Consider the following 12,101-nt stretch of genomic DNA (forward strand, 5'->3'; position numbering starts at 1 on the left):
AGTGTGCACTAGAGGATGACATTTTTTCGGGATTCCCATGGGATGGGAGTCAAATTCACCTTGAATCACGTGATTGGGCAGGACCGGGAGTAAACGTCAACGGGAGCAGAAGGGAGTGGGAACTATGACAACAAAATCAACAGGATTCGGGCGGGAGTGGGAGGGAGTGGGATCAGTCTCTGTGGGAGTGGGAGGGAGTGGGATCAGTCTCTGTGGGAGTGGGAGGGAGTGGGATCAGTCTCTGTGGGAGTGGGAGGGAGTGGGATCAGTCTCTGTGGGAGTGGGAGGGAGTGGGATCAGTCTCTGTGGGAGTGGGAGGGAGTGGGATCAGTCTCTGTGGGAGTGGGAGGGGGTGGGATCAGTCTCTGTGGGAGTGGGAGGGAGTGGGATCAGTCTCTGTGGGAGTGGGAGGGAGTGGGATTTTTTTTAAACTCTCACTCAGGATTGGGATGGGATGGGATTATTTCTGTGGGAGTGGGAAGGAGCGGGAGTCAAAATCCACTCACATGTCAGCCTCTAGTGTGCACAGAGGATTTATTGATCTGGATTTCAGTGTGCACAGAGGATTTATTGATCTGGATTTCAGTATGCACAGAGGATTTATTGATCTGGATTTCAGTGTGCACAGAGGATTTATTGATCTGGATTTCAGTGTGCACAGAGGATTTATTGATCTGGATTTCAGTATGCACAGAGGATTTATTGATCTGGATTTCAGTGTGCACAGAGGATTTATTGATCTGGATTTCAGTGTGCACAGAGGATTTATTGATCTGGATTTCAGTATGCACAGAGGATTTATTGATCTGGATTTCAGTGTGCACAGAGGATTTATTGATCTGGATTTCAGTGTGCACAGAGGATTTATTGATCTGGATTTCAGTGTGCACAGAGGATTTATTGATCTGGATTTCAGTGTGCACAGAGGATTTATTGATCTGGATTTCAGTGTGCACAGAGGATTTATTGATCTGGATTTCAGTGTGCACAGAGGATTTATTGATCTGGATTTCAGTATGCACAGAGGATTTATTGATCTGGATTTCAGTGTGCACAGAGGATTTATTGATCTGGATTTCAGTATGCACAGATGATTTATTGATCTGGATTTCAGTGTGCACAGATGATTTATTGATCTGGATTTCAGTGTGCACAGAGGATTTATTGATCTGGATTTCAGTGTGCACAGATGATTTATTGATCTGGATTTCAGTATGCACAGAGGATTTATTGATCTGGATTTCAGTGTGCACAGATGATTTATTGATCTGGATTTCAGTATGCACAGATGATTTATTGATCTGGATTTCAGTGTGCACAGAGGATTTATTGATCTGGATTTCAGTATGCACAGAGGATTTATTGATCTGGATTTCAGTGTGCACAGAGGATTTATTGATCTGGATTTCAGTATGCACAGATGATTTATTGATCTGGATTTCAGTGTGCACAGATGATTTATTGATCTGGATTTCAGTGTGCACAGAGGATTTATTGATCTGGATTTCAGTGTGCACAGAGGATTTATTGATCTGGATTTCAGTGCAGGACCCCAGAACCAGGGACCATTCTCCCACCGCAGGGACCAGGGTCTGAGCAGAACTAGCGTCCAGTAGCAGAACTAGAGTCCAGTAGCAGAACTAGAGTCCAGTAGCAGAACTAGAGTCCAGTAGCAGAACTAGAGTCCAGTAGCAGAACTAGAGTCCAGTAGCAGAACTAGAGTCCAGTAGCAGAACTAGGGTCCAGTAGCAGAACTAGACTCCAGTAGCAGAACTAGGGTCCAGTAGCAGAACTAGGGTCCAGTAGCAGAACTAGAGTCCAGTAGCAGAACTAGACTCCAGTAGCAGAACTAGAGTCCAGTAGCAGAACTAGAGTCCAGTAGCAGAACTAGAGTCCAGTAGCAGAACTAGAGTCCAGTAGCAGAACTAGGGTCCAGTAGCAGAACTAGGGTCCAGTAGCAGAACTAGGGTCCAGTAGCAGAACTAGAGTCCAGTAGCAGAACTAGGGTCCAGTAGCAGAACTAGGGTCTGAGCAGAACTAGGGTCCAGTAGCAGAACTAGGGTCCAGTAGCAGAACTAGGGTCCAGTAGCAGAACTAGAGTCCAGTAGCAGAACTAGGGTCTGAGCAGAACTAGGGTCCAGTAGCAGAACTAGGGTCCAGTAGCAGAACTAGAGTCCAGTAGCAGAACTAGAGTCCAGTAGCAGAACTAGGGTCCAGTAGCAGAACTAGGGTCCAGTAGCAGAACTAGGGTCCAGTAGCAGAACTAGGGTCCAGTAGCAGAACTAGAGTCCAGTAGCAGAACTAGGGTCCAGTAGCAGAACTAGGGTCCAGTAGCAGAACTAGGGTCCAGTAGCAGAACTAGGGTCCAGTAGCAGAACTAGGGTCCAGTAGCAGAACTAGGGTCCAGTAGCAGAACTAGGGTCCAGTAGCAGAACTAGGGTCCAGTAGCAGAACTAGGGTCCAGTAGCAGAACTAGGGTCCAGTAGCAGAACTAGGGTCCAGTAGCAGAACTAGGGTCTGAGCAGAACTAGGGTCCAGTAGCAGAACTAGAGTCCAGTAGCAGAACTAGAGTCCAGTAGCAGAACTAGGGTCCAGTAGCAGAACTAGGGTCCAGTAGCAGAACTAGGGTCCAGTAGCAGAACTAGGGTCCAGTAGCAGAACTAGGGTCCAGTAGCAGAACTAGGGTCCAGTAGCAGAACTAGGGTCTGAGCAGAACTAGAGTCCAGTAGCAGAACTAGAGTCCAGTAGCAGAACTAGGGTCCAGTAGCAGAACTAGGGTCCAGTAGCAGAACTAGGGTCCAGTAGCAGAACTAGGGTCCAGTAGCAGAACTAGGGTCCAGTAGCAGAACTAGAGTCCAGTAGCAGAACTAGAGTCCAGTAGCAGAACTAGGGTCCAGTAGCAGAACTAGGGTCCAGTAGCAGAACTAGGGTCCAGTAGCAGAACTAGGGTCCAGTAGCAGAACTAGGGTCCAGTAGCAGAACTAGGGTCTGAGCAGAACTAGGGTCCAGTAGCAGAACTAGGGTCCAGTAGCAGAACTAGGGTCCAGTAGCAGAACTAGGGTCCAGTAGCAGAACTAGGGTCCAGTAGCAGAACTAGAGTCCAGTAGCAGAACTAGGGTCCAGTAGCAGAACTAGGGTCCAGTAGCAGAACTAGGGTCCAGTAGCAGAACTAGGGTCCAGTAGCAGAACTAGAGTCTAGTAGCAGAACTAGAGTCCAGTAGCAGAACTAGGGTCCAGTAGCAGAACTAGGGTCCAGTAGCAGAACTAGGGTCCAGTAGCAGAACTAGGGTCCAGTAGCAGAACTAGGGTCCAGTAGCAGAACTAGGGACTTGTTTTCACTGTGAAGCTTTAAGCTGCTTGTATGAAAGGTGCTATACAAAGAAAGTGTATTTGTCACGTATAAAGCACATTACAGTGAAATGCTTGGTTCTGTATTATTAAAGTTTATTGTTAATATGTTCTTCCACAGTCTGCCCCAGCGGTAGGTTCGGTAAGAACTGCGCCTGGACCTGTAGCTGCACCAACAACGGAACCTGCAACCCTATCGACGGCTCCTGTCAGTGCTACCCGGGCTGGGTCGGCAGAGACTGCTCCCAGCGTGAGTCTCTACTGTCTCTACTGTCCCTACTGTCTCTACTGTCTCTACTGTCCCTACTGTCTCTACTGGCTCTACTGTCTCTACTGTCCCTACTGTCTCTACTGTCTCTACTGTCCCTACTGTCTCTACTGGCTCTACTGTCTCTACTGTCTCTACTGTCCCTACTGTCTCTACTGTCTCTACTGTCTCTACTGTCTCTACTGTCTCTACTGTCTCTACTGTCTCTACTGTCTCTACTGTCCCTACTGTCTCTACTGTCTCTACTGTCCCTACTGTCTCTACTGTCTCTACTGGCTCTACTGTCTCTACTGTCTCTACTGGCTCTACTGTCTCTACTGTCTCTACTGTCTCTACTGTCTCTACTGTCCCTACTGTCTCTACTGGCTCTACTGTCTCTACTGTCTCTACTGTCCCTACTGTCTCTACTGTCTCTACTGTCCCTACTGTCTCTACTGGCTCTACTGTCTCTACTGTCCCTACTGTCCCTACTGTCTCTACTGTCTCTACTGTCCCTACTGTCTCTACTGTCTCTACTGTCCCTACTGTCTCTACTGTCTCTACTGGCTCTACTGTCTCTACTGTCTCTACTGGCTCTACTGTCTCTACTGTCTCTACTGTCTCTACTGTCTCTACTGTCTCTACTGTCTCTACTGTATCTACTGTCTCTACTGTATCTACTGTCCCTACTGTCTCTACTGTCTCTACTGTCCCTACTGTCTCTACTGTCCCTACTGTCTCTACTGTCTCTACTGTCTCTACTGTCCCTACTGTCCCTACTGTCTCTACTGTCCCTACTGTCTCTACTGTCTCTACTATCTCTACTGTCTCTACTATATCTACTGTCTCTACTGTCTCTACTGTCTCTACTGTCTCTACTGTCTCTACTGTCCCTACTGTCTCTACTGGCTCTACTGTCTCTACTGTCTCTACTGGCTCTACTGTCTCTACTGTCTCTACTGTCTCTACTGTCTCTACTGTCTCTACTGTCCCTACTGTCTCTACTGGCTCTACTGTCTCTACTGTCCCTACTGTCTCTACTGTCTCTACTGTCTCTACTGTCTCTACTGTCCCTACTGTCTCTACTGTCCCTACTGTCTCTACTGGCTCTACTGTCTCTACTGTCTCTACTGGCTCTACTGGCTCTACTGTCTCTACTGTCTCTACTGTCTCTACTGTCCCTACTGTCCCTACTGTCTCTACTGGCTCTACTGTCTCTACTGTCTCTACTGTCTCTACTGTCTCTACTGTCCCTACTGGCTCTACTGTCTCTACTGTCTCTACTGTCTCTACTGTCTCTACTGTCTCTACTGTCTCTACTGTCCCTACTGTCTCTACTGTCTCTACTGTCTCTACTGTCCCTACTGTCTCTACTGTCTCTACTGTCTCTACTGTCTCTACTGTCTCTACTGTCTCTACTGGCTCTACTGTCTCTACTGTCCCTACTGTCTCTACTGGCTCTACTGTCTACTGGCTCTACTGTCTCTACTGTCCCTACTGTCCCTACTGTCTCTACTGTCCCTACTGGCTCTACTGTCTCTACTGTCTCTACTGTCTCTACTGGCTCTACTGTCTCTACTGTCTCTACTGTCTCTACTGTCTCTACTGTCTCTACTGTCTCTACTGTCTCTACTGTCTCTACTGGCTCTACTGTCTCTACTGGCTCTACTGTCTCTACTGTCTCTACTGTCTCTACTGTCCCTACTGTCCCTACTGTCTCTACTGTCTCTACTGTCCCTACTGTCCCTACTGTCTCTACTGTCTCTACTGTCTCTACTGGCTCTACTGGCTCTACTGTCCCTACTGTCCCTACTGTCTCTACTGTCTCTACTGTCTCTACTGTCTCTACTGGCTCTACTGGCTCTACTGGCTCTACTGTCTCTACTGGCTCTACTGTCTCTACTGTCTCTACTGTCCCTACTGTCCCTACTGTCTCTACTGTCTCTACTGTCTCTACTGGCTCTACTGGCTCTACTGGCTCTACTGGCTCTACTGGCTCTACTGGCTCTACTGTCTCTACTGTCTCTACTGGCTCTACTGTCTCTACTGGCTCTACTGGCTCTACTGTCTCTACTGTCCCTAATGTCTCTACTGTCCCTACTGTCCCTACTGTCTCTACTGTCCCTACTGTCTCTACTGTCTCTACTGTCTCTACTGTCTCTACTGTCCCTACTGTCCCTACTGTCTCTACTGTCTCTACTGTCTCTACTGTCTCTACTGTCTCTACTGTCTCTACTGTCCCTACTGTCCCTACTGTCTCTACTGTCTCTACTGTCTCTACTGTCTCTACTGTCCCTACTGTCTCTACTGTCTCTACTGTCTCTACTGTCTCTACTGTCCCTACTGTCTCTACTGGCTCTACTGTCTCTACTGTCTCTACTGTCTCTACTGTCTCTACTGTCTCTACTGTCCCTACTGTCTCTACTGGCTCTACTGGCTCTACTGTCTCTACTGTCTCTACTGTCTCTACTGTCTCTACTGTCTCTACTGTCCCTACTGTCCCTACTGGCTCTACTGTCTCTACTGTCTCTACTGTCCCTACTGTCTCTACTGTCTCTACTGTCTCTACTGTCTCTACTGTCTCTACTGTCCCTACTGTCCCTACTGTCTCTACTGTCCCTACTGTCCCTACTGTCTCTACTGTCTCTACTGTCTCTACTGTCTCTACTGTCCCTACTGTCCCTACTGTCTCTACTGTCTCTACTGTCTCTACTGTCTCTACTGTCCCTACTGTCTCTACTGTCTCTACTGTCTCTACTGTCCCTACTGTCTCTACTGTCTCTACTGTCTCTACTGGCTCTACTGTCCCTACTGTCTCTACTGTCTCGACTGTCCCTACTGTCTCTACTGTCCCTACTGTCTCTACTGTCTCTACTGTCTCTACTGTATCTACTGTATCTACTGTCTCTACTGTCTCTACTGTCTCTACTGTCTCTACTGGCTCTACTGTCTCTACTGTCTCTACTTTCTCTACTGGCTCTACTGTCTCTACTGTCTCTACTGGCTCTACTGTCTCTACTGTCTCTACTGTCTCTACTGTCCCTACTGTCTCTACTGTCTCTACTGGCTCTACTGGCTCTACTGTCTCTACTGTCTCTACTGTCTATACTGTCCCCTTTCAATCTGCTAGGGATGGGCGATATGGCCAAAAATGATATCACGATATCGATAATGATATCATATCACTCGATATCTATAATTATCGATATTGTTATAAGTATTAAACAATATGTATATATGAATGGACAAGAGAAAAATAAATCTCAATTTGGTCAGTATTGTCATTTGGACAAGCAAAGCCATTACTTTAAGTTGCAGGCAAGAAAGACAAGTCTGTCCACAAGTCTGTCCTCTGTTCTCACATTCACCCATTCACTCACACATTCACACACAGACGGTGTCAACTTGCTCATCGGGAGCAATTAGGGGTTAAGTGTCTTGCTCAAGGACATGCTACCCGCTCGGAGCAGGAATCAAACCGGGAACCTTCCAACTACCAGACGGCCGCTCTACCTCCTGAGCCACTGTTTGTCAATGTCGCTAGAACCACTGTGTTAATGATCATTACAGACTACTATACAGAAATATAAGCAAACCATGTTTGTTTAAAGCAAGGCGTGAATAGATCCCCACTAAGCCACAGATCACATATAGTATATATAGTTATAGTATATAGTTATAGTAGAGCAAGAACCCCCAGGAGATGCTTTAGTCCAGAGTTCCATATTCTATAGGCAGGGAGATAACAGTGGAATGAGTCAATCAAAAATCTATATATTATCTATATATAGACATTAGGGCGGACGGACGGACGGACAGACAGACAGACAGACAGACAGACAGACAGACAGACAGACAGACAGACAGACAGACAGACAGACAGACAGACAGACAGACAGACAGACAGACAGACAGACAGACAGACAGACATGGAAGTAAACCCAGAATGAGCCTCAACACACTGGAGAAGATGACAGAACCACTGCCTTGTAATCTAGTTTAGAAGCCACTCTAGCCTGGCTGATATATATTAAGATGGAGGCGACAGGTGCTGAGGGCCGTGACTCCTTGACCCCTGAGTGCGTTTTGAGGCGCTCGCGTCCACAAGCGACCATCACAGACACCATTAGCTCCAGCATTGACCTGTGCTAGTCCCCCGCCTCTCATGTTACTGCTGAATAGGGCCTCTTTCTGTTGACCTCACACAACCCCCGGTGACCTCGCAAAGGAGCCCCCCCCCTAACTCATCAGAGAGGTGCAAAGCATCCTGGGACATAGACATGCTTGGCATACTAGGTCGTGAAAACCGTTTGACTTTCTCTGTGGTCAGCGTCTTGTCTTGCCGTATTTCACGCTGGCATTGACTTTCCAAATAAGACATTCCAGAGTTCCCTCCAATAGAGTAAGAGAAGAAGTCATGGTTTTGTGGCACGCTCTGGTGGTAGCTAATAATATTGCAGTTCTCTGCTGCTTCTCCTCCCAATGAACTTTTGTTGTCGTGTTTTCTGTCCAGTTTAGAAACTCTGACGTAGCAGCAAGACATCATTGTTTCCACTCCGATTCATTCAGCAACGGTTGAAGCCAGGAAAATATGACAAGGAGCTCTTAATGGAACTCAAAAAACAAAGACATGTATAATGTTTGTTTTTTCTATTATTAGTTTATTATTTGTTTTCAAAAGGGAGTCGTTTTGGAACTGATACTCAGTCTAGACCGAAGAGTGGAGGTTGACCTGAGACCAAAACACAAAGTAAAACTCTACACTTTTTGACAAGTACAGTACAACGAAAAGAAGTGTGGCATCTAACCAGAGTGCAAATGTAACAGTAAAGTGCAATAGCAATATACAATGTACAGGTGATTAAACTGGGTATAATATATATATAAATGAGTACTACTGAGTAATAGTGCTAATCATATGTATGTACAGAGTTGTAGTATTAATTAATATGTACAGTGATACAGGTATGGTATGGTTTATTCTTAATCCCAGAGGGGAAACAAGGTTTGCCACCAGAGCGAATACACAAACAAGAAACAATAACATACAGTACAAGTTACATAACACAGTAAAAAGAAGAGAGCCTCTCAACACAGAGCTAGTGGTGTTCGTTAAATAATAATAAATAATTTAACCGCAGCAGGAACCAAGGACCTTCTCAGTCGCTCAGTAGTATCGAGGCATCAGACACCAATCACTAAATGAGCTTCGCAGAGCATCAAATATATTGTACAGAGGGTGGCCTTCAAAAGATAGAATGGTGTTCAATTTAGTCCTAGTTCGCTTGGCAATAATGATCTCCAAGGAATCAGTCAATGGAGGGCGATCATATTTGTGAACGCATAAACTATATCTTAAATTATGGGTTATGTGTCTAATACACCCCGTCGCTTATCAATGACTTGTTTGCAGTCAACATTGTCGAAACGGATTGTTTTTTAATCGGTTCATTTCCGTTTTATACCATTTTGAAAAACGCTCGTTTTTTGAAACTTTCAAAAAAATAAAAAAGATCTGCAGGAACCGCCCTTTACTGTAATACACAAAACACGTTGTCATTTGTCGGCCTATTTATGAATCGTTTTCAAATAAACGCTAGATTATCGATAGTATATGTGCACACTATAGAAGCGGGCTGAAAATCGATTATCTTATTTCCTGATCAGCACACACACACTCACAGCCACACACACACATATGGGACACGCTGATATATAGGTGAAAACAGCTCTGATTATCCCAAGACTGGTAAAATAGATTCCTTACCTCAGATCAGATGTTCTCCAAAAAGATTATTCCAATTCCTGATCGCCATTCCAAATATAGATCGCGTTTATTGATCCAACGCTGGGTGGTCGAAAGACATATTCCACGCTGTTCTGATGGTGGGCAATGAATGGGATCGGCTCCGGTTACATGCCTGACAAGTAAAATGTGGAATCCGGACTCTTTTTTTCCCATCCATTTCATTCAGTCCAATCCAATGGGTGCAATACCATCCGGAGAGACGATAGGGGGCGGTATTTTCCCTGTTCGAGCTCAGATAGATCCCCACTGGTAACGTGAGGCTATATTGATGAAAAATGTATGGAAATCGATAATAAAAAAAATAACGATTAAAAACGAGATTTCTCGTCGGTTGGCACTCAACGCATGGCATGAACTAACGAGATTTCTCGTGGCTGGGACTCAAAGTGTTAATAATTATATTTATACGTTTTTTGTCAATGACGTGATGCTGCCCCCCCCCCCCCCCCCCCCCCCCCCCCCCCCCCTGTATGTTGTTCCTGTATGTTGTTCCTTTAAACCCTGATACACAAACAAACCTGTGTGTGTCCCTGTGTCTGCAGCCTGTCCTCCAGTGGGTCAGGGGTTAAACCTGTGTGTGTCCCTGTGTCTGCAGCCTGTCCTCCAGTGGGTCAGGGGTTAAACCTGTGTGTGTCCCTGTGTCTGCAGCCTGTCCTCCAGTGGGTCAGGGGTTAAACCTGTGTGTGTCCCTGTGTCTGCAGCCTGTCCTCCAGTGGGTCAGGGGTTAAACCTGTGTGTGTCCCTGTGTCTGCAGCCTGTCCTCCAGTGGGTCAGGGGTTAAACCTGTGTGTGTCCCTGTGTCTGCAGCCTGTCCTCCGGGCCAGTGGGGACCCAACTGCATCCACACCTGTAACTGTCACAACGGCGCGTACTGCAGCGCCTACGACGGGGAGTGTAGATGTACTGCTGGCTGGACGGGCCTCTACTGCACACAGCGTGAGTACACACGCACACACACACACACACACACACACACACACACACACACACACACACACACACACACACACACACACACACACACACACACACTTCAGAAACAAACATAGTATCAATGAGAGCATCAATAATACACCTGAGTGAAGTCTAGTAAAAAATTTAAAAAAAATTATAAAATAAAAAATTCTTAAAAGTTAATCATGAGTTAAAAAAAATAGCGGCGTTAATAGAATCGGGCGATAACGCGTTAATACCGCGTTAACTTTGACAGCCTTAGTAATTTCACCTTACGCTTCATAACAATCTCCCGTTCAAGAAGTGCATCTGAGCTGCTTCCGCTTGGAAACTAAATGAGGAAGGGTGAGGCGTGACCACTTCCGGCGTCATATAGGGACGCATGGGGGTGGCGCGGTCACGTGCAAGTGGCTGCATTTGTTTTTGTTTCTCGTGCATGCTAGGTGCGTGAAGATCAGTGTTAATTTTGGCAGCTATTTTCATTTTAGTTTTAGTCTTAGTCATGTGTCAAGTGCTCCTTTTTCGTTTTCATCATATTTAGTCATCTGCATTTATTTTTCGTTTAGTCAGTTTTAGTCAACTAAATGTCTGAGCATTTTAGTCTTAGTCAGTGTTAGTCTCGATTTTGTCTTTTTTGTTTTTGTCTAGATTTAGTCGCAGAAAACTGATGATTTTCGTCTAGTTTTCGCTAATGAAAAAAAGGCATTTTATATTTTTATATTGTAAATAATGCAATTCTATTTATTAAGTATAGTCTAGCCCAAACCCTATCAGCTGATTCACAATAAGTTCAGTAGAAGGCTAGAAGCCCAATACAATAGTAACCAAACATTCCTTGAAATGGTCAATAGATTCAGAAATAGTCAGACATGGAATGGAACATATTCTGATTTAAATTGGTTCTTTTTTTTTAACCAACAAAGCAACATTAGGATAGTGTAAATACACAGTAGCCTACACACTGATTGCAATTCTTACTGGGACCTACTGTACAAATTTCACACACGTCACACACACATTCCCTTTTGTCCCTCGAGTCGTACCGTAGATCGCTGACGTCACTTAAAATGGCGGCCCCCATCAGAGCATTCGGCTAACAACATTAGCTTAGCGAACCTGCCATCGCACTTCTATGTGCATAAAGTGTGGTAACAAAATATCACAGCCCCTAAGACTGGGAGCGTTCTAACTCTACTGAGCATGTACCCAACATTATATGAAAAATAAAAAGTCATTACAATGTTTTAGTGCACTTAAAGCGCTAAAGGGATTCATAACTTATAGCAGGGTCAATCTCAGTGTTAGTACTTGTCTGTTTCTTTTCTTTTCATACTAACATTACCTTTTTAAGTGAACGTGGTCTTGTCCTTGTTGTATCCATGTGTAATGTTGATAGTAGTGGGTGTACACAGATGAAAGAGAGCAAGTCTGTGTCTGGGATATAGGTCCCGACTCCCAGGCTATTAGCTATTAGCTCTTCTGGCAGCCTAGCCATCCTCTCAGCCTCCGTCATCTTAAATGCTATGTTCTTTTGGTAGAACTGTTCGGCTGCTGCAGGAGTGTTGAGAGAGTAGCAGATTCCGTTCATGGTTATTGGTATAAGCTGTAGTCACGAGAGACCCGGGACACGGTTTTTAGCCTCACATATGTTATGTAGCTTGGCTTTTAGCCATAAACGCTGCTGAGTTTAACCCGGAAACGGAAATGGGAAATGCTGAAATAATAACGTGACTTATTCTAAAA

The 12,101-nt window shown here is 45.4% G+C and overlaps 2 protein-coding genes across 2 annotated transcripts in view; one reads left to right on the forward strand and one right to left on the reverse strand.

The window, feature by feature from the left end:
- The window catches only part of pip5kl1 (phosphatidylinositol-4-phosphate 5-kinase-like 1), a gene marked incomplete at both ends in the record, with an annotated part of 469,911 nt that overhangs the window by 281,255 nt on the left and 176,555 nt on the right, over positions 1–12,101 (reverse strand). The gene's annotated exons all lie outside the window — the stretch shown is intronic.
- LOC311236449 (uncharacterized protein) overlaps positions 1–12,101 on the forward strand; it is a gene marked incomplete at its 5' end in the record, with an annotated part of 67,545 nt that overhangs the window by 20,551 nt on the left and 34,893 nt on the right. The window contains 2 exons of the mRNA XM_084324130.1: positions 3,470–3,598; positions 10,212–10,340. Of these exons, the coding sequence (XP_084180256.1) occupies positions 3,470–3,598; positions 10,212–10,340 (258 nt within the window). The remainder of the gene's footprint in view (positions 1–3,469; positions 3,599–10,211; positions 10,341–12,101) is intronic.

Source organism: Notolepis coatsorum, assembly GCF_963971535.1.
Source record: "Notolepis coatsorum genome assembly, chromosome: 11".
Taxonomy (NCBI): Eukaryota; Metazoa; Chordata; class Actinopteri; order Aulopiformes; family Paralepididae; genus Notolepis; species Notolepis coatsorum.